Source organism: Trachemys scripta, chromosome 8 (genome assembly GCF_013100865.1).
Source record: "Trachemys scripta elegans isolate TJP31775 chromosome 8, CAS_Tse_1.0, whole genome shotgun sequence".
NCBI classification, from domain to species: domain Eukaryota; kingdom Metazoa; phylum Chordata; order Testudines; family Emydidae; genus Trachemys; species Trachemys scripta.
In genome coordinates this window covers 89,526,879-89,553,632 of record NC_048305.1, presented here as the reverse complement: position 1 = coordinate 89,553,632, position 26,754 = coordinate 89,526,879, and the positions used below count along the sequence as shown (strand labels likewise).

Genomic DNA, 26,754 nt, shown 5'->3' with positions numbered 1-26,754 from the left:
GCTTTTGTGGGTGAACGCCCACTTCATCAGATGCAAGATGAAGTGGGCATTCACCCACGAAAGCTTATGCTCCAATACTTCTGTTAGTCTTAAAGGTGCCACAGGACCCTCTGTTGCTGAAATCAAAGATAAAGTCTCAGACCTCCTGAGTGTGGCAAGGCTCTCCACTATGGGTTTAGCCAAGTCTCTACAACCAGAGCCTCAGGATCTCTTGTAATGCTCCTTCCCAGGAGCTCCAAGTAGATCAGTTCATCTCCACTGTCTACCTTCCTTCTGAGCTGGCCTATTCCCCTTTTGAGCTCCTCCTCCAAGCCATGAATGCTTTGATGGTGTGGCAGGGTAGGGCCTCTTGGGCTCAAAGCAAAAGCTTAACCCCTTCCTTATCAGTGTGGAGTTTGAATAACCCGTCACAAGAATTCTGTTGTATTCTACATTGGTTCTCATACTGCCAGACTCTACAGAATAGAATACTCCTCATTTCTCCTCACTTGCTGTAAGAGTTTGTGTGTGTCGGGTCCCATTATTTGTTGTTTGAGAATATTTGGACAACCACTGGTTTATTCATGAAAATGTTTGTGAATCCCAAATTTTTCACCTGAGCTCATCTGAAATAATAAGTTAATGGGTTTGATTCAGGAATTACCAGGTGAAATTCTACGGCCGGAGTTCAGACTAGATGTTCATAATGGTCCCTTCTGGCCTTAACACGTATCAAGCTATGAAAATTCATTCCAGACTGCATTATTTGCTATTCCTATAATTCATTCATTATTCCCAAGTTTAACAGTATTTAGTCATCCAATCAGGGAACAAAAACAATGCCATATGCCTTTGGTGACCAATCATACATACCATAAATCACAAGTAGACAAAGACATAGTTGAAAGAAATGCTTTGTGGAAATCAGTTTGCATAAGCTCTTTGATGAATGCTTGCAAAAACCAAATATATTCTTAGAAATCAGGACTGGGTCATGAACAGAACAAAGGGCCAAAGTGACCAGATAGCTAGTTGAATCTGTTATTGCAAATAGTTTAAGTAACATCCATGGTTATAATTTGCAATTACCACCTGAGCCACATGATGGCAGCATTCAATGTAGAATACAGTAATTATGTGTCAACCCACTAATATTGGCTAAATATATTTTAATATATAGATCAATACATTTCTCATTTCACACCCACAACTTCCTCCCTCCCCATAATTCTTCAGTGTTAACAAATGATATATTGTGAAAATCATACAACAGCAAGTCATCCTGACAAAATTTAACTTCATATAATGGGCGTTTCACATAGGCCAACAAATTACATCAGCTGAAGGTCATGTCCTTAACCCAAATAGAGCACAGATCTAAAGATAAAATAATTATGGTTAAGTCGTGCTCAATGACATGGCAAAAGTGATTTTGTGCTAGATACGGCCATTATTATTATTACTAACTGTATTGTAGTAGTGCCTAGAACAACAGGGGAACCAAAGAACCGAGTAAAATATACAGTGCATGGACTGAATTGTCCACAGTGATGACTCATTTGTATTCAATCAGTATTCAAAATGGTATTTCATATCCTGAGAATCAAACATATGTTCGGAATTCAATATATCTTGTAATTATGTTTATCATTAGCAGGATTAGCAGTTCTCGAAATCTAGTACATGTTCATGTGTAAACCTACAATATATTTTTCCTTTATAAAAAGTATTGCATTACTCTACAGCAATGGCTCAAAGCTCAGTGTCATTCAACTCTACTTCTTACAACAATGTTTTATTATAAGACTTAGTGTAATGATATTGTCCTGTTATAAGATATAGAGTTCTGAACCTTTACTGTATTTTTTTTAAAAAACGGATAAATTGCATCTGTAAACTCTTCTTTGTTAGCTTTAAAAAGTCCTTCAAAATAAAGTTGGACTTGCTTGCCTGAACTGCCAGGTCTAGGGGCACAGAGTTTGAATGTAACTTTAAAAACAAAGTGAGAAGCATAGATTGGAACTTCGAAAATTAAAGGAAGAGATTTTCCGTGGAATCAAAGACGCCTCCTATTGGCTGAGGGAAATGGAGATACCAAGGGAATTGCAACAATGAAACAAGAAACCAGGCTAGTGACTTTGTTCAGTATAAATGTGCTTCCCTTCATGGAAGCTACTCACAATCACTGGCCATCGCTCTGCATCCAGCCAGTCAAAATGAATGATATCAAAAGGAATTCAAAAGGAATTCAGGCAAGGCTGCAGCATTCTTCTCTGCAAACATTTAGGTTGCAGGGAGAAATGATTGAGTGGGTGGACAGTTCTCCATCTCCTGGGAGTCCAGATTATAGAGGCCTAAAATAGATATATAGATATGGGTCTCCATGGCTGTAAATAGGGTTATTTTTAAATAAAGACAAGTTGTATGTTACAGTTTGTCATACTGGTCTGTGGTCTTGGCCATCAAAATCCACACTCTTTGGGGAAAAGCTAATGAAATATCTCTGATGGTATCCACTCACAGCAGAGTGGCGTAGGGATTTCTCTTTTACCATTTAAAAATTATACAAAGAGGCTCATTAGACAAGGATGTTTGGTACTGGCAGTCAGCATTGGTAAGAGAAATCTCAAGCATCCACCCAGTTAGGAGCGGGAGAGCTGAAAAGGGTAAGTATGAGCATTCTGCACTTGTGTCTAAATTCCAGACAGGTCTACAAAAATCCATATTGAATTGCTTGGACACCAAGGCAAACAGGTGCCAACAGCTGCTTTGGGGCTTGAGTGAAACAGCTCTATTTTTTTCCCCTCAGTAAGGTCATGGGTAAAATGTTCAAAAAGCACCTAAGCGTCTTGGGTGCCTAAATGCCATTTGGAACAGATTTAGGCGCTTCGTACCCAATTTTTAAAGGAAACATATTCTGTAAGGTTGTCACCACAACACTGTTTTCTCTCCCTCATTAAATTATTTCAGTAAAAAGGCTCCCAAACACAAGCATTGATACTGATCCTGTAATCATCGCCACAGCTACAGGGGAGATTTCCTATGGTAAGAAGATAGTATTTCAGACTTGGTAAGCAAGAGTTTCTACTTGACCAGAAGTGGGTGGTTTCTGCTGTACTATGGGCTACCAATAGTATCTCAGAGACTGCGAGAGGGGAGGGCAGTTTAGTGATGTGATAACAGAGAAGTGAAAAGTTAATAACACTTGGTTTGTTATTAGAGACATGGCCCAGCCAAAAACACACCCTTTCACAAGTACAAGAATGCTGCAGCCCCATAAAGCAAACACCACATGTTAGTTAGTCTAGGGCATAGTACTAATAGGTTGTATAAACTGTGCTATTGCAACAATTATGCTTTAGGTCTTTTTGTTTTGTTAAGGCACCTAAAATTAAATGTATGGGACAACAGCTAGGATATGAGAAATTGAGACAAAAAATAAGATAGCATTTCCTGATCATACAGATAGGCTACGCTATTTTGACTCCACAATTTGAGCCAAAGGCTTGTTTATTTCTCATGTAACAGTAACCTCAGTTATTTTTCTGGTTTGTTGTAACCAGTAAAGGTACTTCTGTGTTGCTTGTTCAGAGTCAGGCAGCCAAAACCAAACAAAAGATCAATTTAAAAGCAGCGTACACATTTGTTCTTATGTGTAGCTAATGGTTAAACACACTGGCCATATTTCTCAGAAGTGCTTGCCTGGAAACTCCCTTCCACAGCTAGATTCTCACAGCCAGATCACAGTAGCAAATGTACATTAGTATGCAGTGTAAAGTGTGCTGCTCCTCTAGCCCCTGGTCCTGCACTCACTGAAGACAGTGAGAGCTTGGAGTGCACAGGGAATGCACAATTAAGACAACAGTGCACATTCATCTCCCTTGCTTTGTCATTTTTAAACAAACAGGCTGAATCAAGCACTAAATACTCTGTTTTGTGTATTTCATCCCAGATTTTCAACTGGTGTAAATCAGCATCGCTCCACTGACTTTAGTAGAGCTATGTTGATATATGTCAGCTGAGCAACGGGCCCCACAGCATTTCTTAAAGTAAGAAAGATTTCTTCAGCCTTTCTGAGCTTCATTTTTGGAAAAATGTTTGTCCTCTCGCTGGTTTACAAACTAATGCCCCAATCCTGCAAACCCTAATGCATATTAATAACTTTATGCGTGTTAATAATCCCATTGAACTCAATGGGACTACTCACACACGTGTATACATGTTTTCAGGTTTGGGGCCTTGAAAAAAATCTTCCCTAAGATATAAGCAATTTGATTAATTCTCTTTTTTTCCCCTCCCTTTTCAGATAACGATGGAGACGTTTTTTGGGGAATAGGCACTGGTGCGATCATACTATCAATTGTTTTCTTAACTTTGATATTTAAAAAATCACTTAGAAAAAGGTACCGCTTTCTTTTCATCCCTCCCCCCCCCTTAGTCTCCAGAATATGCCTCTCTCTCAGAAAACCCTAGAATTATAGAAATTGATCCAGTTTTGTACAGCCCCCTGTTACCCAGGGCAACTTTTCCCATTCATAATCCTATGTTGCCAAAAGATGTCCGAGATTTTTGTTTTTTGGTTTTTTTACCATAAGGTGGATAATCACAACACAAAATAATATGACCATTCCTCTGTAAAGCCCATATTTAGAGAACAAGGGGTATTTCATAATATAGACATACGAGAAAAAAGAATGGAAAAAAAACCCCAAATTAAGTTTAGTCTATGTTGGCATATATTTGATCTTTTAAAACTTTATTGCTAAGGTATAAATGGAAATAACATAAGAACAGCCATACTGGGTCAGACCAAAGGTCCATCAAGCCCAGTATCCTGTCCTCTGACAGTGGCCAATGCCAGGTGCCCCAAAGGGAATGAACAGACAGGTTATCATCAAGTGATCTATGCCCTGTCACCCAATCCCAGCTTCTGGAAAACAGAGGCTAGGGACACCATTCCTGCCCGTCCTGGCTAATAGCCATTGATGGACCTATCTTCCATGAATCTATCTAGCTCCCTTTTGAATCCCGTTATAGTATTGGCCTTCACAACACCCTCTGGCAAGGAGTTCCAGAGGTTGACAGTGCATTGCATGAAAAAATACTTTCTTATGTTTGTTTTAAACCTGCTACCTATTGATTTCTTTTGGTGGCTCCTTTTTCTTGTATTATGAGAAGGAGTAAATAACACTTCCTTATTTAGTTTCTCTATACCACTCATGATTTTATAGACCTCTATCATATCCCCCGTTAGTTGCCTCTTTTCCAAACTTAAAAGTCCCTGACTTATTAATCTCTCTTCATACAGAAGCTGTTCCATACCCCTAATTATTTTTGTTGCCCTTTTCTGAATCTTTTCCAATTCCAATATATCTTTTCTGAGATGGGGCGACTACGTCTGCACACAGTATTCAAGGTGTGGGCGTACCATGGATTTATATAGAGGCAATATGATATTTTCTGTCTTATCTATCCCTTTCTTGAAGATTCCCAACAGTCTGTTCTATTTAAATTACTGCTTAAATAGAACTTACCTATCAAAATCCCACATTAGGATATTTAGAAACAGGAAGAGATCATAGGAGAGGGGCAGCAGAAAGAAAAATCAGTCAGAACAATTAAAATATTTTACAAAGACTTCCTGACATCCATTTCACCAGTGATACAGTATCAAATGTATTGTATCCCCTGCTCCTTCCCTCTGAACCATGGACTTCACAGAACAATGGGCATGTTATTTGTGAATTACCTCAACATTTGAATCTTGTGCTTCACTAAGATATTGATACCTAGGAATTCATCCACTGCTGCATCAAACACACCTGTACAGGAAACTTGAATGAAATGCTGTGGTTCTTGGGCAAGCAGACTCCTGTGGCATAGACACCAAAATGGCTGATTGAAGATTTTCCTAATGTGGATTAACCTGCATATGGAGTTAACCTGCATGATCCAAAGGATGGCACTAACACAAAGTAGGCTTAAGAGAAATATGTGGACAGATGGTGTTAAGGGGTTCATAGAATCATAGAATATCAGGGTTGGAAGGGACCTCAGGAGGTCATCTAGTCCAATCCCCTGTTCAAAGCAGGACCAATCCCCAACTAAATCTGGTTCTCTGAACCAGACACAGAATCAGAATCAGGTTTCATCTATTCTGCTGTTGATGCACCTATTAAATAAAAGCATTTAATTGAAACCAGAGACTCCCTATTCCCACAGGAACACTGTACCACACAGTGAAATCAATGGAAGTTTGGCTCACTTAAAGTTTCTTATACGTAATTTTCTTTTGTGTAGGTTACAGAGCAGCTTTGATTGTAAGAAAGTCAAGTTTCAATACCACAGTTTTTCTGACCATGTGCCTGAGCCAATCTCAACAGATCAGGAAATATAGGCATCCTCTTCTTCTTTACATGTTGTTTTTTCCAGTTTGACAGCTGGCAACAGTGTAAATTTAAACCTATACATTTTGCACAAGAGCTTGGGCCAGACTAAAATGGCTTCCATAGCTTCTGATTCATGGGAGCACCATAGGCCTTGGAGGCTACACAGCTGCAAAGGTTGAATCTGAGAGGATACGGCCTCCTCAGTAGCAGCCACCTAGCATAAGACCAGAGTAAGCAATTTTCAGAGCCTGTCCCCTTCCCAGGGGTGAAGCCAGACTCAACCTACCCCATTCCCTCAGGCTCAGTCAGTCTGTTAGCATCGAACTGATTCACAGTATTAGTAAATGTGTGGAATTCAAACTATATACTCTGGGCTCAATCCCACAAGTAAACTTCAAATGGAGCTCTCCATGGTTTCCTTAGGAATTCTACATATGGAAGGCTTTCAGGATCAAGCCCTGACTCACTTGTGTGCATCTACCAAGCTACTTTCATGTTCCCAAAGAGCCCTGTTCAGCGTTTACCTTTTTCTGACTTCTATGGGAACTCTGTCTGAGAAAGGGATGCTCAATTGGGCACTTCAATTGAAATCAAGGGAAATTTGCCAGGAGGTTTCAACACTATTTTTACAATAAAAATGGGATTCAATTTTCAAAGAAATTCTGAGAATTCACAGCACGCCATTATTTATATCACATTACTGTAAGTAAATGGGCCTTTAATACTCCTAGGGTAAATGTCAACCTTGGGCAGAGGGCAAATGCAAGGCCTATATGCCACTGCAGTAAGACATAAGTTGTGCATAAGTCTCATATTACCACTCTGTCCAAGGGCAATTTTACCCTGCTAAGTCACTAATACAATATACTAACTTTTTACTTAATTTTATTTTATGTAAGAGTTAGCACAGCACTTGCATCATTGACACCAAAATGGCTGACTGAAGATTTTCCTAATGTGGAAAACAGCAGTGTGGTAAAGTCACTCCAGGTAACTACTCAAAACAACATCCCAGTTGTTTTCATTTTTCTATACAGATCAACTTTAACTCCACATGCAAAAAGTCATAACAAATAAATACAGCCCAAAGTGAGAGAAATCTTCTCTCTCGGCTAGATATGCTCTGGTTCAACCAGGAATTAATTCAGGGAAGTACTATGGTCTGCGTTAATAGGAGGTCAGATTAGCTTATAACAATGATCCCTTCTGGCTTTGGAATCCATGAATCTATCTGAAACAGGTTATGCTGTGGTTATGGGTCGTGGCTCACCGTGATTCCACAGCAAGCACTGTGACATTCTGGAGCGGCTCTGGAAATCAGATTGCAAGCTCTTGGGGGCAGGAACTGTCGTCATCTGTGTGTGCATGTACAGTGCCTAGCACCATCGGGCCCAACCTGGTTGAGATCTGGAGACTCTACTGCAACCTAAATATTAAATAATAGCACTACAATCAGGACTGGCCTTGAAGTGTGCTGAAAAATATTCAGGCACACTCACGTGTTCCCTTTCCTCTTCCCCTTTAGTTCCCTTTGCAGAGGTGGTTAAATGATGGTGTAACATGCTAACAAAGAGACTGAAAGGGAGAACAGTAAGGATAGGTGAAATGAGTAGGATTTTGAATCTGCGCTCCTGTCTCTTTCTTAGGAAACAGCAGTGACATTTCTACCATTTACAAAATATTGTCTATTTGTTAATTTTATTTTATTTTTTTCAGGAAAAAAGTGAGTTAATGAGTAGCAATTCCACCCAGTTGTTCTTGGATAATGATGATCCAGTCATTACGGAAGTACTAGAGACATCACTGCAGGAGGAGTGCAAGACCACAGACACCAAAAAGGGAAACAGAAAAGTGGCCACTGAGCATATGGCCATCTCCCAAAACTCACTGATTGTCAGCGCTCTAGTCCCTGAGCAGAACAATGGATATAAGCCCCAGGTTTCCAACAGAAGCCCACTGGGAAATGTATTTAGTAATACTTACGAAACACAGTCCCAAGCACTGGATCCAAACACGTATCTCTCAAGCCAAGATACACATGTTTTGTTAAAAGATTATACAAGTCCTATTACTTTCTTGTGGAATGCTGAAGGAACTGGGAGCAATACATTTTTACTTGAGAAGTTTAACCTCATTTTAAACAACAACAGAAGTGGACAGAGCAACATTTTCAGTACAACAGATGAGGAATCTAATACACTTTTGGAAAACCAGTGGAAAAGTCCACCGTCCACTGAAAATGTTCAAGAGCAGACGTTAGTTCCAGATGAGTTGGTCTCTTGCTTAGGAGCTGTGACTGAAGAATCCATAGGTATAAAGTCCTATTTTCCACAAACTGTTGGAAAACTATTTCAATAGAAATAATTGTAATAAAGAAATAATACTATTTTATGGCCATGATACATCTCTCTCTCTGAATTTCCAAGCATCAGAACTGAAAACCTAATTCAAAATCTGAAGTTCATTTTCTTAAATTGAATCAAAAGACTTTCGGATGAGATAAAACACTTTGGGTCCTTAAATCACTAATCATTTGTAGTCATTAAATTCCCGTGGCTTTTCAGAAGAGTAAGTATATAAATCAGGTGCCCTAGAGGAATTCAAATTTAGGGTATTTTATCCTGCCCGCTTCTATACTCCTTGCCGTTCTAACTGGATACAGAATTCTTCTCCTATCCTAAATCTTAAGTCATTCTCTAGTTAAATAGTTGCAATAGATATGTTTCACTCCAGAGCTGGTTGCATTTTAGTGAAGGATAAAATTATCCCTATATCTATTAGCTGAAGTTTGTAAAATATCTTGGGATCATTAGGGATGTAAAGGCACTACATTTAAGATTATTTTTATATATTGTACAATACAGGCCTGGAGGCTGAAATCACAAAATCTTTTCCATACAACTGAAAATCGATCTTTAATTGTCACTTCCATCCTGTAATAAGAACAGAAGAACTAGCCTTCAGCACACCTTGCCCTGCCCAGTTGACTTAAAACATCTTTCTAGACTTGCCACAAAACAACTTCTTCATACTAAATTAATGGGAACAATGTTACCAATTTACCACAATCACCTCCCCTCCACCAACTTCTCACTTCCTCATCAATTATTTTCTTTTAGTCCAGCGTCAGTGTTCTGAGTGACCTGCAACGTGGCAATGAGAACGTGCATTAGGTATGTTGCAGGGAATACAGATTTGTTGAAATCAAGATAATGAAAAGCCAGGCCTCTCTTTTCTGATATGTACCTATGAGGATGGCCTGGACTGCTATCATGGAAAATTCAGCCTGTGCTTTTAGAGATATCACATAGCATTCCCTAGGCATTCTAAAACTTACTTTAAATGAGACGGGGTTGTGTCATTGTGTTTAATATTTTTATTTCACATGGTGAGTCAAAACTTAAAAAAAACAAAAAACAAATTGGCATGTGTTTTAGAGACTTAAATATGACAGTAAAGGGAGTTTAAATAAATTCTTTAAAGGAGTAATTCCACAGAATTTCAAATAATTTTGTAATTAATAGAAAGTGTCAAATTTTTATATCAAACTTCCAGCAGCCCATTCAAAAACTGACTTGGAAACGTTTGTTTTCCTAATCGTTACTTTCACAGTCAGCTCTTTGGCACAGGGACCTTCATTTGGTTCTGTGTTTCTACAGCACCTCGCACAGTGGGGTTCTGCTCCATGACTAGGGCTCCTAGGTGCTACTGCACTACAAATAATAAAATAAGAATATTTTAATACCTGTAATTAAAATAAAAAAGTCTTTGTTAAGCGCGAGGTATGGACCTACAAACATCATCCAGTATTTAAATACACTGCTGGCTTATCATTGTTATATTAAGGTTTTTAGCCATCCAGCTACTCATATCCTAAACCATCCTGCTATAAACAGCATGTTACTTGTGAGATGTCTAGCTCCACCTATGGGGTTGTTTTAAAACACTATCCTGAGGCCTGGTCTACACTACAAAGTTAGGTTGATGACAGCAGCCTTGCATCAACCAATTCATGCATGTGTCTACACTCAAATTTGTCTCCCACTGATGTAAATGCCCCATTCTGGTGATGCAGTAACAGGACCTCCCTGGACAACCTCGAGTCCTGGTAGATGTACTGAGGTTGATGCAGCGTGAGTGTAGACCTTGCATGACCTACGTCAACCCTACTAATCCTCTAGCAGTGTTTTTCAACCTCTTTGCAGTGGTGCTGGAAAATAATTTTTAATAGTGGGGGTGCTGAAAGCCAGCCCCCTTGCCTCTGTCCACACCCCTCCCCCCAGAGCTGGGGCTGGGAGCAGGGCTGTGTCTCTGGGAAGGGGAGACCCAGACAAGGGTAAGGGGGTCAAGGCTGGGGCCACAGCTAGGGGTAGGCCAGGGTCGGCAGCCAGGACCCTGTGTAAAACCTGGGGGTGCTGCAGCACCCCCTGCACCTCTACTTCCCATGTCTATGCCTTTTTGATACTAGGAACCAGCTTGCTGCCTTCCTAAACTGTGTCAGGGAGATCTCAGGGATGGCACCAGTCCTCAGATCGGTCGTTGAGAAACACTGCTCTAGTGCATGCCTGACACTGACTGCTCTGGTCACAACTGTGGACTTCATTGCCCAGGGGTCTTGGAGACCAGAAACCACTCCCCACCTTTGGAAAACACTGCATATTTTTGAAATGCTTTTCCCTGATTGTCCAGCATGGTGAGTGCCCCAGCAACTTTCCCGTGCTAGGTACAACTGCCCACCCAACCATGCCGGTCACATCTTCTAGACATGCTCCTGCCTGTAGTAGACAGGAGGTATTGGATCTCCTGGGCCCCTGGGGAGAAGGGACTGTTCAGACATAACTAAGGAGTAGTCATAGAAATGTGGACATCTACAAAAAGTGAAGAAACTGTGGCAGGCATACGATGAGGTCAGGGAGACCAAGAGTTGATCTAGTGCTGAGCCACAGACCTGTTACTGTTACAATGAGTATGGCAGAGTCTCCACCACCACCCCTTAGACCACTACAGATACCTCCGAGGAGCCCAAGACATAGACCCTGGCCATGAATAGTGCCAAGGAGGAAAATATGGGCTATGCAGGGAGCCAGAACCTGTTTGAGACTCTACCACATTCTTGCCAGTCCCACCAGCCAATCACAGATGAGCCCGATGCAGGGAAAGGAAACTTGGGTAACAGTGTGTATGTATTTTCCCATTACAATGTTTAAATGGAAAGATGGTGCCTGGACCATCCCAGGTTCCCAAAGACACATGCATCAACTTTTCATCAATTTACTTGTGTGAGAAAAGGTTGCAGTGCAACAAACTGAGGTAGAGTTGTTTTCATTCCCCTGTAGGATTAGGTGGGGGTGAGTAGGGAGGGCATGCAGAGCAGTTTGTTGATATACATAAGGATGTCCCTGGTATCCTCCTAAGAGATCTCGATGAAACTTTCATGGAGATACTCTGAGGTTTCTAGGGATGGTTGCCTTATTTCTTCCTCTATAGGAGGACACTTTCCCATGCTACTCCACGATGAGTTCAGCTGACACCGCTGTCAGGCACTCTCAGAGGTCCGGGCCACTTCCAGTTTTTGAGGCCCCAAGCCATAATAAAAATAAAAAATGACGACACATGAAAACAAAATAAGGCACCAAAATAAAAAAAGAGACATAATTTGAATATTTTTTTAATTAGCAAATGCTTTTCTAGTCTTTCTGTGCAAATGCACTAATTATTGAGGAAAAATCTAGCTTTCATGCAATGTCACAGTTGATATTAAGCATGGCAAGCCCATTCAAACGCTCTTGTCCCATAGTTGAACGGTGATAGTTCTTTACCTTTTTCAACATGTTGAAGGTGCGTTCACCTGAAGCCACTGATGCAGGCAAACTGACAAAAATACACAATGCAATTGTGATATTAGGAAACAGTCCAGGGAGTCCAAGTTTGAGTATTTCTTGAAGCAATTCCTTTGGCTTGCAATCCAATTTAAAGTTTATGGAATATATTTGTTTGAGGAAGATGACCTCATCACAGAGATCTTTTGAGATTTCTTTGTTGCTGAAATTGTTCAGCTTCAGAAAGTAGATCTTCATTACTCAGTCTGTTGAACTGCCAAAGAAACCCCAAAAGGGTACAAAGTAGTCGCAGTGACTCAAATCGACATGTAAGACCTGATTGAATCAAATCAATGATAACAAGGAAGATATTGACCCTATAATGCTGCTTGGCATCGGATTCAGTAGGTAAGTTGTGATTGGTGGAGAACTCAGATGAAATGCCAATATTCTGTGCTACTAATCTGGACTCAGTCAGGATCGCATTCCATTGTTCATGAATCTATTGAATATCATCGATAAGACTTTCAATGTTTTCCCTCTCAACATCAAGTGTAACATTGCATGCTTCAATTACCAGATTAGTTTGGTGGATTGTTGTAAGTAGCTTCATCCACAAAGATGACATCAGAATGCATTCAAATTTGGACATGTGTTTCTGAATAGACTGAAGTTCAGTTCAAGCCTATGCAGTGAGCTTGAGAGATTCAAGCTCATTTAAAGCCTTTCTCACTGAATTCAAATGCTGTGCAACTGGTTGAACACCATCAATCCGTGCAGGTCATCTAGTTTTGGACATCCCATGCAGTGAAACAGGAAGATATTGCTTCAGAATTTCCCACCTTTGTGGACTGCTACCGAAGAGATTGTACATTTGCTGAATAGTTCCAAAGTAAGTAATTGCTTCCGTACATGATTCAGCACAGTCAACACCTACAAAGTTTAGTGTGTGGTTTCCACAGCTGGAGAAAATAGAGTTTGAATTATGCTCAAGCAGAACTGCTTGTACAGCTTTGTACTTCCCAGCCGAATTAGATCCGTTGTCATAGGCTTGACCAATGCAGTCTTGAAAAATTTAACTTAAAACCTTCTAGAATTGCTAGTACTCAAGCAGCAATTTCTTTTCCAGTTTTTCTTGTGAAATTATCAAAACAAAATAAACCTTTCTTCAATTGAAAATTTTGAGCAGTCTACAATCTTAACATATCGAATAACCATAGTAGTCTGTTCCTGGTGAGGACAATCTGGAGTGGCATCAGCAATGATTGAAAAATACTTGGCATTTCGAATCTCATCAAGAATTGTTGTTTGTACGGATGACCCACATAGCTCAATAAACTCATTTTGTATGGTGTGGAGAGATAATTGACTTGCATGCGCTTTTGACTCTCTTGCGATTCTCGAATGCATTTAACATGCTCTGATAAAAGTGGGTCATATTTGCTGAGGAGCTCAACTATACCTAGAAAGTTTCCATTTGCACAATCACCAATACATTGACTGGAACCAAAGAAAGCCAATCCCTGCTCAGAAAGAAAGGATGACATTCAGGATGCGCTCAAGAAGTTTTTTCCAGTTATTAGTTTCTGTAGAGCGTTCAGCCAAGAGTAAATTCTCAACTGAACGTTCAGCTGATGCTGCCCTACTGGCTGATTTCCATGCAACATCGTTTTCTTTGTGTGACATTGAACTCTCATGTGATGGTATTCGGTCTTTCAACTTCCTCCAACCTCTGTGGATGCTCCATCCTGATTGATTAGAGAGAACTGATGCATTTGCAGCACTTTTGTTCAAAATGAAGCAGGGTGCACAGTACAGAGATTGTTTTTCCGTACTCCAGCATAACCAGTCTCTTGTGCAGGTCTCACTATTTGGAAGAGTTTTTGTCAGCAGACGAGTAGGGAAAGCATGATTATCAGCATCTCGTGGAATGTTACTTGGAATTTCAAAACAACTAATTTGAAGAAAAGATTGCATTTGGGCAGCATTGCTCTTGTCAATAATTCCAGTCAAACCTGTAGTACTCATGAATTGCTCTTGCTGTGTAAGATCTACATCTTCCTGTTGCTGTTGAGTTTCTTGATCGTATACAGGATCTTCTGCTGCATCTGTTACTGTTGGCACATCTCCTTCTTGACTACTGTCCTCATGTTCAGGTATTGGCATTGAAATATCACCTGTTGCAGTTGCGGAGTTTTCATTATCTGTAGCATTGTTTGTTGGGTAAGGTGCGTTTTCCAGTGGTTTGAGAAATGAAGTTACTGGCTTTGAGCTCTTAGCTGCTGCTTCACTCAGTTGTTTTCTCCGTCTCTTGCTTGCACCACTTTCAAATCTCCTCTTCAAAGTGATCAATCTGGTCAGTATGTCGCCTATCCACACTTGAAATATTCTGCTGTAAATAAGTAGCTTATCTACACTTGAAATCTTCTACTGTATGTACACAAATGCTGAATGATACACAAATGCTGAAAAGACCTAAAATGAAGGAATACTAATTAAGAACACAAAAGGAAACAGTCAGACAGGTTATTATCCTTATCACTGAATCAAAACTCAAGCACGCAAGGTATAATATAACAGGCTGAGCTGAAGACAAAGGGATGACATATATATAGTAACACAGACACAGATACAGACAGAGGGATAATGTGCAAAAATTTCAAATGTGTGTCCTCACGAAACTCACTGTACAAGATTGTCCTCACAAATTTTCACCTTGAATCTGGACCTATAGACTACAAAAGCCTATGATAATGGCCTAGCTACCAAGCTTGGCCAACCAACCAATCACCACTGTTAGCTACAATATGGAGATAATAATGAGGAATTCTCACACAAATAATTTATTCATCAACTAGATGTAAAACTATAAAGACACTAAAATGTGACAATTCTCTACCTTTCAACACGCACTTGATCCAGCACCAGCCACTACTAGTAGTTTGTTTATATAATCAGCTGATCGGAGAGGACACGTTCATCACGGTCTAATCTTGTGCGATCAGAACCGATATCTTTTTATTAATATTTATGAACATTTTAAACTTTTTAATATGACAAAATCTATATCAGTTAACAAAAAAAAAAAAATAAGTCTTTTACCAAATCACATCTCTTATTTGCTTAAATTTGCTGCTCTAAGCTGAGAGTGTGTGTCACATTTTGGCCCAATAGGGATGCGCATAAAAACAAGTTGCAAAACTTATCAAATGCCAAAAAACTAACAAGTGCCTAAATTTGAGGCCACCTTTGAGCTTGAGGCCCAGGCCAAATGGCCCTCCTGTGCCCCCCTCTGATTGGCCCTGGCCCTAGGCACCTCGGGTAACAGCTCCACATTAAGCTTTTCTAATGGCCTTTTTGTTTGGCTTGTCAAACTCAGCAGAGAGCCACTCCCCCACCTCCTGGCACCAACTTTTCCTCCTTGGCCTCACAGATATTACATAGGACACAACAGGCAGCTATAGCCACTGGGATATTTTTCTCACGAGAACCAATCCATAAGTACATTCAACAGTCATTTTGCACCTGCTGAGCATGTAATTGAATCTTTTCTTCGTGCTGTTGAGGTGGCCGATGTACAGCTTCATGTGCCAGGGAAGCAACGGGTCGGCTGGGTCTCCCAGGATCACTATTGGCATTTCAACATCACTAATGGTAATTGGCCAGTCAGGAAAGAATGTCCCTGGTTGCAGCTTTCTGAACAGTCCTGTATTCTTAAAGGTGCAAGAATCATGTACCTTTCCAGACCAGTGTCACGGCTTACATAGAACAATAGCCCATGCTGCTGATGTATTCTGTTAAAAGGTTTGTCTGGTGCCAAAGTAAGGATGTGCATGCCATTTGTCACCTCACTGCAGTTTGGGAACCCCATTGTTGCAAATCCATCCACTGTAACTTGCACATTGCCAAGAGCCCTGGTTTTGCATGGCAGAACACAATTAATGACCCAAGAAACATGAAAACGGCCCCAGCCATGGATTTTCCAAATCCAAAATTATTTCAGACTGACCAATAGCAATCCAGAGTGTTGCAAGTTTCCAGAGTGTGATCACCACTTGCATCTCAACTGTCAACACAGCTATCATTCTGGTGTCCATGCGCTGGAGGACTGGCCAGTGCACACAGATCCAGGAATATGGCTTTGTGTATCTGAAAATTCTGCAGCTACTGCTCGTCATGATGCAATCCCACAAATCGGTGCTTTTTTCTCTCCCAGAAGCAGCGCTCCACCATCTGAAGCTTTTCTGTGAATGACACCAACATCCTTGAATTATATTTTGCTATGTCACTCAGAAATCTGTTCTTGAAGAAATCGTCAGGTCCCCTGTTGTTTCGCTTCTTCCTGTAGCTCTGATAATACTGGAGACTTGTATGTCCTGTATTTGCGACAGTCACGACAATAGTACAGAGCTGTGTGGGCTCCATGCTTCTGTCAGAGATGGCCGACACTGAATAGTGCCACATGGCTTTGTGGGATATTAAAAAAGGCATAAAAATTATAGGATATGAATGGTAGTATGGGATGGCGAAAGTTGCATGCTGGGAACTTGACCCCTAGCTCCCAGTCACCATTGTGCTGCTTTGTTTCCACTCTACTATGCATTGCCCGAATTTCAGTGCACAGGACAATGGTGACTTGCACAATGAAACATCTATCCATGCACCTCACTGTGAATTGACACAAGGACACCTCATGAGTGCCGCTGCAAGGACCTAAGTATGCACATGCATGAGCAATATACTAACTGTGTCTGCTTTATGCCAATGTAACCTGTGTCAGCCTACTTTTGTAGTGAAGACATGGCCTGAATTTAAGTTTTTTCCTCAAGATCCAGATTCTTGATATCCTTACTTGGGTTGAATAGTACCTACCCCATGAATAGTTGGATTGTCTTCAAATGTGCAGTTCAGCTTGAGTAATATTATCAGAATCTGAACCCAAGTGATTCTATGTAAACACAAATTTTGCATGTCCTTTCTAGTACAGCTACTGCAGTGGCTTTATAATTATTACCATAAAGCAATGAGACAAAGACTTACAGAGCTGGATTCTTCTCTTGTTTACACCAGTGCAACCTCAGTGGGGTTAATCCCAATTTACCCCAGTGGAAGTGAAAACATAATTAAGCCTAATGGAGAAGTCAGTGGAGTTATAAAGTGAGTGTGTTGAGAATCAGGCCCATTGCCTTCATTGCAAGCTTTACAATTAAGGTCTGAATAAGGGCTATAGGCTTTGGCTTGCTGCCATTACACAATCTCGGGGGGAGATCTTTAGGCTCTCTCAAATTCTAAGATATTTTCAGCTCTGATGATATTTTAGTATCTAGTTTACATTGTTTGCAAATACATGCTCAGTCCTGCTCCATTTGAAGAGCATGGCAAGACACCCATTGATTTCAATGGAGCTGGCTTGGGTTCTGAGGTACTTAGATTACTTCCATGTGATACCCAAAAGACACTGAGAGTCACATTAGCAGCTTGTCAGGAGCCCAGGGCCCAATCTTATTTGCATATGGACTTAATTTTTATTACAAATAAATGGTCAGAGCCAAAATCTTTGGTTGTACACCAATTTTTATGAGTACATTCATACCATTTGTTGGTTGCTTTAGTTGACTAGAAATAAAATTCTGCAGAAGACCAAGCATTGTCCTTAACCTGCATAGAAGGGAAAAGGTGGGGGTAACCATAAAATGCATTTGTTCCTTTTCGTTGTATTTTGGACATGCTTATTTTATTCATAGGAAGTACAAGCCTGTTAGGCTAGTTCTACTTAAATAGTAACCTTAGGCACATTCTTTTTACTATGTGACAAAGAAGCTTATACAAGTGTCTCTGACATGCTTGGAATCATAGAGGATACTGTATATAAATGGCTTAATTGGATACACAAATTGTAGGGCTATCCCTCTCTCGCTGTGTAATGATGAAGCTAATAATAATATTAAAAGGAAGTGTTACCTCTGAATGCTTGCAACCAAACTGAAATGTAAAATATTAAAAGGAAACAAATACTGATTTTGTATGAGTGTATTAATAATCTTAAAGCTCAGATAAATTATAATACCCATACCAAGCTATCTAGGAACATGGCACTTAAATATTAATTATTACTACTACTATTTATTTTTTATTGTGGTGACACCTAAGAGCCCCAGTCATGGACAACGAACCCAATTGTGCTAGTACTCTACAGGCTTTTCTTGAATGGAGAGGCTCTGTACGCTCTTCTCAAATAACTGATGACGGAATGACTGATCTTTCTAATTGCTTGTCCTTGGCTTTTGAGCTGAGATAGTCGTGGACTATTTGTGGCTGCTTCCTAGTAATATGAGGTGTGCTAGTCAGATCTATGAAATCTGTCACCTTTCTACTTAATTTACAGAGTACTCTATTACCAGGTAAGTTTTTTAACCCGGAGGTTGTGGTGGTATTTTAGAAGCTGCAAACTGTCTCTAAGTGCAAGTGTTTTCCTAGCATGCAAGTTGGTCTAAAAGTAGTGATCGTTACTTGTGCAGGAAGGAAATTGTCAGAGCAGCCACACCACCCAAAATGCGAGATGTGGAAGTTAATAAACCTTTTTCTTGTCCACATCCTGACATTTCAGTTCAAGACACTACATGAGCAAGAAATGCACAGAAGTCATCACAACCTGGAAATGTCTCTTTGACAAACCAGAAGGGTCTGATCCTGCATTCCTTTTGTACTCCAAATCCCTGGGATGAAATCCTGGCCCCACTGAAGTCAATGACAAAACTCCCACTGGCTTCAGTGGGTTCAGGATTTCACTCCCAGTCATGCAGAACAGGGTCCCTACAATTGAACCCAGATCTTCTTTCCTCGTAGTTGAATGGGTGCAACTCAAACATGGTGTTGGTTACAAACAGGCACTGGGTGCAGTTTTGTCCTGCGTTTGACTAAGAAATTGCTCCATCTCCAAGGCTGCAATGGATGGTCTGTGTTTTGACAGGTATATGAAGAAAGTAAATATTTCAAATACAACATGTCACAAACCTCATTCATTCATAGTGGAAATCACCAGCAACAGGATAACTTAAGCACAACTCCATACAACTTTGTTGTATGTAAAAAGATAAGATGGATGGGGAAATATCTTTATTAGAGCAACTTCTATTGGTGAAAGAGAGAAACTTTCCAGCTTACAGAGTTCTTCTTCAGATCTGGGAAATATATTCCGTATGCATGTCTTTTTCCTTATCTCTCTGTTTTGCCCTTTCTGAGCTCTTTGGCCCAGGAATCGTGCCTTCTTTTGATTATGCACAGCACCTAGCCATCTAATCCAGTATGCTGACTAACAGTAACCATACCAGATGCGTCAGAGCAGTAGTGTGGTCTAGGTTAAACATGTGTAAACTGAGTTTACTCACTTCTCGTTTGGGGAATATGGAATTTTGGTTATGTTAGCTTAGCTTATCCACTTCCACATCACTAATTCAGACAATTATGGAATAAGTGAGAAGTATCAATAGCCTGATACAATGTGGAATAACAAGCTGATGATGTTTCTTTTTAACCCCCACACCAGTTAGTGGATGGCTCATGCCCTGAAAGATGAGAGTTTATATCCCTTCTAAAAATATTTTATGCTATCTAGTGTGACAATGGATGTTCTCATTTCCCATCTGTCTGTCTAATCTTTTTGGAATTCTGCTATGCTCGGATATCTTGTGGTAACGTTACTTATGAGTGTGGCAAGAGTTCTACAGATTATTATGAATGGTCTAAAACTATTTCCATTTAGCAGTTCTAAACTGGTTGCTTTTCAATTTCATTGAGTGTTTCCTTATTCTTCTTATTGGGAGAAAGAATAAATAGGAAGGCTTGATTCATCTTCTGTATATCAGTCATTAGTTTACATTCCTCTGTCATGTCCCCTTTCACTAATCTTCTCTCTAAATTAAACCAACTTAATCTTTTCAGCCTTTCCTCATGTAGAAGTCTTCCCATGCTGCCTCTTTTCATCCTGTCTCAGTCCTTTCAAAGTCTGCTGGATCTTTTTGTGATGGAATGATCAGAATTACATTTCAAATGTGCATTATATTTTAGGTTTTAGAGGACCCTGAAAACCAGCTTGGATTCTGAGTCAGAGAAATGTCTAATCTTCTTAAATTATATATAAGCCATTTGTCTCAAATTTATCTTGCAGCAGCCTGTTCCATGGGTTACTTATAACTTGGATGTTGGTGAATTTCCTTTTATTTTTTCTAAACGCATTGCCTTTCAGTTTCATAGTGTCCTCTACTCATTTTTGTATCACAGTACAGGGCAAAATTAATTGCTTTCTATCCCTTCCATGCATTCATAGGATGTTGCAGGGATAGATATTGTGTTAGAATGACAGCAACTATATATACACGGGTGTATAGTTAGAATGAGACCAAATATACCACGGCGTGAGTTAAGTCTCTGAGTGTTCCCAATGTGACAGAGCTATTTCCATCAACTTGTGCACACTTTGCTTGAACTGAGAACTCATGTAGTTATAATTGAAGTGTCCTGCCAAACGTGATTCCTTACTAAATAGTACAGATACTGACTTCCCTAACAGAAACTACAACAAACACAAAAGCGCAGAAGTTAGTGATCTTGTAGATAGTTTGATCATTAAAAAAATTGTTTAAATCTTGAAGTTATTACTCATGAGAGATCCCAGATCAACAGCCCAGGGGACTAAAATTCTAGATTTAGTCAAAAAACAGGTAAAACACAGCTATTGTTACGGTCTTAATTCCCCAGCAATTAAACTCAACTCTGACATGAAGTGACCTGTAGGGGCAAGAGGATAGTTCAGTGTCCATACTCCTCCAGTCCCGGACTTCCCTGCTGAGACGCTCATTAAGTCTTCTGATCATTGCCCATTGTGAGGGTGATATTAATGTATGAAAATTTGTTAATGGATGAAGAACATTTGCTAACTTCGTGCAGGCCATCACATTGCTATTAGTTGAAAGTCATTACAATCTATAACCAACATATGTTAGAATTCATCCTGTGACTTTATGGGCATGACTATATTTGTAATCAAAAATAATATGAAGTGAGCACTGTTCACTTTGTATTGTGTTGTAATAGAAATTAATATATTTGAAAATGTAGAAAAACATCCAAAAATATTTAATACATTTCAATTGGTATTCTTTTGTTTAACAGTGCGATTAATCACAATTAATTTTTTAATCGCAGTTAATTTTTTTTTAGTTAATCGCGGGAGTTAACTGCGATTAATTGACAGCCCTAGTAGAAATGTCTCTGTGTTGCTGCATGCATCCTACCACTGAGCAAAATCTTTACCTGCTGTCTCATGACAGCCAGACATCCTCTTTCTGTGCATAGTGCAGAGGAACTGGCTGGTGTCAGAATATGGTGTGGGAGAGCTTCTCATGCTGATGTTGGCTTTTATGATGCACAAAAGCTGTGGCCTCACATCCTCCGCTGTTGGTGTCAGTGCAGACGCAAGCGAGGTAACAGGCCCACTCAAAATTCATACTTATCACCTTGTGGAGGAACTCCTGAACAACAGACCTACTGGTGCATGAAAATATCATGCCAGTACATGACATTGTTATGACTTTCAATCTAAATATAATATAATGGCTTAACTTAGCAACATATTCTACACAATAAAGAACTTAGATAGTCCCGTTATTATTGTTTCTCACAGCTCTAATGCAATCTCAAATGGGAGGGACCTATCAGTGGATAAAGAGAGGAAAATAATAATAAAAAAAAAAGAAAATACAAGAAACTGTACAGTAATCCATTAAGAGCCTGGATTTTGGATTTTACCCACAAGAACAAAAACATTCAAGCTCAAGGCTTTGATATCATCCTTAACTCAGCCCCGACAGACCTTTATATGACATATCAGAAATTCTCCTGAGACAAATACAAACTTTAGGCTCAGAGGGATCGATAGAACAGTAATGATTATGGAATCTGTTATTTTGCTTCAGTTGTTGTGTTGGTCTCTTATTTTAAGTGCATTTTAAAATTATATGTTATTCCATGAAATTAAACATGCATTGTTATTACACTGTAGATGCTATGTAGAGGAGGCAGTACAAGCGTGAACTAGTGTATAGGGCACTAGACCAGTGTCAGGAGATTTAAGTTCTGTTTCCAGATCTGCAACTAACCTGCACTGTGGCCTTCAGCCAATCACTGTGCCTCAATTTCACATCTATAAAATTAGGATAATGATAATTACCTTCCTTTGTAAAACACTTTAGGCTCTACAGATGACAAGTGCTATGTAGGAACCAAGTAGTAGTGTTATAAAACACTAAACAGAATAGAATAATTCTTCTAATAATCTGGTATTGCTTAGTTTTACCGTGCATGTATTTTTGACATACATCACACTAAAAAGGTGTCAAAATATTATTCTGTAACTCATTAGTCACAGAGAATAAAGCTTTCGGCAGGTAAGTATGTTGAAGTGACTAAAAATTGGATTAAAAGACTAAACTAAAGTTTTACAATGTTAAGTAGCTATGCTGAAGCACTAACCCATAGCATTTTTGGCTTTCAGAGTGCAAGGAAAAAAGGTTAAAGTTCAGGCAGACACATAAAAGCAAAACAGTAAATAAACTGCAGTTGGTATATCAAAATCACCCTGACAACAAAGCAACAGAAAACGTCAGAGTTTCAAGTGCTTACACAAGCAGAGCATGAATGTTTATTAGAATGATATGATTCAGTATGGTCTCTAGTATTTTTTGTTAGCACTATTAAGGATTAAGTACTTACAGGGCTAGGAGGACTGAATGCAACAGCAGAGAATGAAACTAAATATGTAGTTTCCAGAAGAGGATGTGAGAAGTCATGGCTGTGGTTTTATACATTTACCTGCTTCATTGAATGTTAGCTTTACAAATGTATTATTATGAAAACATCACTTGTAATGTCTAGTAAAAGAATGGAACAAATATTAGGACAAACAAACACTAAACATAAGGGATTAAAAGAACCATGAACAATTAGCATCATCTATCGTGGGGGTTTTCTGGACTGCTCCCTCCCCAACATAATCCACATATCTAAGAAGTAATAAAGAATCAATCTTACCACAAAGGGGGCGGGGGGAGAGGAGTAGCAGATTCAACAGCTGTTAGCTATTTGGATTTTAGTAGATTATTGTTACAATGTCTCACAAAATCATACTCTCAAAGTTAATTCAACTTGGCTTCAGTACTGAGGTGGATGGGAGAGCAGTTGAGGGGAAACTATATTTGATACAGATAAATAATTTTTTTCTACTGCTGGATAACTAACTTGCACTGAACAAAATTGTTGAGATAAACAATAGACACACCAGCAAAGAGCTAACAGTCAGAGTAGAGTTCATTTGTATGGCATTGTGAAGCAAACCAAGTGAGCAATACAGTAGCCCCAAATCATTCAACTCAGAGTTAAATAGAATGGTTGCAAAGAAGGGAGAAGAAGTGAGGAGATGTAGCTTGAGTCTTGGAAGCTGGTTGTGTGTGCAGGAAGCAGTAGGAAGAAAATTTAACCACCTCAAAACTGGACTACAAAGGACCTGGACAACTGAATCACTAGCATGGGGCTCTGGAGGCCTGTCTCCATGGATACCATGGTTAGTCAGGTTACTAGGGGAAAAAAAGGAAAGGGGAGTGAGAGTAGAAGCATGAGAGCTGGCAGCTGAGTGATACTAGCTCATATGGTCAAATGGGGACACGAATGGCCTGAGGATTCAAGATTCTTTGATTTCCACTTCATTTAAGCTGTAACATAAAGAGCCTTTCCAGCTACTCCATGAGGCCTGTGATAACTCTCAACAGCAATATGGAGGGGAGCAGTTTATTTGCCTTTATTCTATATTTTCAACATTAAATAAACTTTGTATTATGTAAGCTACTCAGTGTTACTGCTGCAAGCTGTTTTAATGACCTTCGCTCAACTTGTGTTCTTGATCAACCAATGGTCTTGGCCTTAAGGAGTTATTGTTATTCTGGCTACCATCAAACCAAAGCATGGGAAAGGCCCATAGAGTAAGAACAGGTGCAGAATTTGGAGGGATACGAAGAAGAACGACACATGGCGCAAAACTGACTGAATTACTGAAGGCAAAGGGTAATAGTAAATGGGAATGCATTGAACTGGGGAATGGGTGTCTATGGGGGTAGCACACTGTCAGTTCATGAGGATGTTAAATATGGCAGGAGCTATCTGAAAGAGGAAGACAGCAGCATGTTAGTGAAATTTGCATAGCTTCTAAATTGTAAGGGGTTGCAATCATCAGACAGAACAGAAAAATAACACAAAAGGGGCAAGAGAAGTTAAAGGTATGGACAAAGATAGCAAAATGAAAGCTTGGGGGGGGAAAGGTATGCTAATATGTTAGAATGAATCTCTGCAAGTTATGTGGAGAAAAATAATCTAAACTACATAGCCAATAGGAGGGAGAATACTGGAAAGTAGTGATGACAAGAGTATCCTTGGCATAATAGTGAATGCGAAATTAAACTTGAATTTGTAATGCAACATGATGGCACTTGGCAATATGGCCAATGCATTTTTGGGTTGCTTGAGTGGAGACACTATGTAATTGTGACAAAGTCAGGCTGGAGAGCTGCAAGAGGGTGGTCTTCTCAATATACAGAATTGCTTGTATGTTTTTGTGAAGGTTTCATGTTCCACAATGAAACACAGTCAGTCCAGTTATACATTTCATAAAATGAACTTCAGGTTCAAATAATCCATGGGAAGATCAGTCAGACACTCTACTTTGCTGGCAGCCCAAGTCTATAATTCCACAGGAGCCCTGATCCTTCACTTCCTTATTGCTTTATGTTCCACTTCTCATTCGATAATAGACTCCTGTATTTTTTACAGGATACTTCTGTTCTCTGCTTGGCATTGGAAGGCAGGTATATTAGCCCTAGAATGATCAAGATTATTTTCCGTATAAATTGTAAAGGGATTACCTCAGGTCAATTAGGGATCCCTACATCCATATAAAGGCCGCCTGAGACCTTTAAAAACTCCTCCTCCAGTGAGAGAGAGGGGGAGAGACAAGCTTCTGCAGCCAGGGCTAGTGGCAGCAGAAAGAAAAGGTGCTCCCGGGTGGATGGCTGCTCTCCTCTCTACAGAGGAAGCTACAAAACAGATTGCCTGTTTAGTTTAGAGGAAGGAGGGGCACCCCCAGGGCCAATAACAAGGCCACCCACTCTCAGGAGTGAGGGTAGGGAAAGGTATTCCCCTCAGTTTTGTGTTGAAATTGGTTTCTTTTTGGTTTTGTTTGGTGGAGGGGCACTCTTTGGGCTTGCCCTGAGGCCTGCCTGGAAAATATTGGGAAATAAACCCCCAAGTGGGAGAGTAAACACTGTCCAGAATGATTTACTCTAGGCCCCCACCACCAGAGGGGGAAGTGCTGAGCCAGTGGAGGAGGTGCGTTGCCACAGTAATGCAATAGTGAAGTATGTCTTTCTCTATATGGCCCAGCGTGTTATCACTCCTAGAATAGAACATTCAGTTCTGGTAATGAGGTACCAGAATAATATTGACTAATAGGGGAATATTCAGAGAAGAAAAATGATTGGAAGGAGTGACTTCAAAGAGAAGTATAAATAGCTTAGGTAAGTGATGGCAATATGGTAAGTCTAGAAATATTTGAATGTTTCATGGAGGGAGAGGAATTATTTATGGTGATACAAGAAAACATAGCTAGGGACAGTGTGGCAATATTATACAAAATTAAAAAAGAAAATGTAGGTTGACTGAGGTCAAACTTGCAAGCAGAGTGTGGGGAGTGGAGATGGAAGCATGGTCGCTTGGGACTTTTCTACATTGGATTGGACAATGTGGTAATACAAAGAACAATGGTTTGTATGGCAGGGGAATAGAGTTGATGATGTATTGTGTCTTTTCTCAGATTTGTGGGAGACATAGCAAGAAATGTTCATTCTTTCAGGGTTCAGTTCTGCAAGGTGCAGAACACTCTGGCCTCAGTCTAGAAAAGTGTTTAAGAATGTGCTTAATTTTGAACACAAGTAAGCCCAGATGATTATGATTAGCTGGATTGGGGGCCAGAAAACTCATCATATTGCAGGATTGAGCCCTTAACCCCATTGGAAGGAGTGGCTACTCAAGTTGTTCTCCAGCTTTGAACTGTCCTGTGAATAGTATCTCCCAGTTCTGCACCTGTTTTAAATTGCTAAATGATGTACTGATCTTTGTAAAACTGGCCTGCATAATCCTTTGTAGAGAAACAAAATGATGCTCAGAGACTACGGTGATGAACACAGCAGAAATGCTTATAAACAAACAACTATTTACTGATTTAATTCCCTGGGAAGAGTTTTGCTTTAATCTTTCATGACTGTCTAGTGCCTCCCCTTTTTGACAAGCTCAGTATATTGTCAGATTATATCCTATATATGCATATAGGATATAATAAAAATAATTTCAATTATAATAAAGCCTTGAAAAGAGCAGTGGGGTTTGTACAGTGACCAGCACAATGGGGTACTAGTCCACAGCACTACCACAATACACAAACAAAAATAAGAGATCTAATTACTCGA

General features: G+C 39.8%; 1 protein-coding gene across 1 annotated transcript in view; it reads left to right on the top strand.

Moving 5' to 3' along the window:
- The window catches only part of IL23R (interleukin 23 receptor), a 44,793-nt gene extending 36,036 nt beyond the window's left edge, over window positions 1–8,757 (top strand). The window contains exons 12-15 of the mRNA XM_034780060.1: window positions 2,950–3,024; window positions 4,286–4,382; window positions 7,268–7,358; window positions 8,085–8,757. Of these exons, the coding sequence (XP_034635951.1) occupies window positions 2,950–3,024; window positions 4,286–4,382; window positions 7,268–7,358; window positions 8,085–8,726 (905 nt within the window). The 3' untranslated portion in view covers window positions 8,727–8,757. The remainder of the gene's footprint in view (window positions 1–2,949; window positions 3,025–4,285; window positions 4,383–7,267; window positions 7,359–8,084) is intronic.
- The last annotated feature ends 17,997 nt before the right edge of the window (window positions 8,758–26,754 follow it).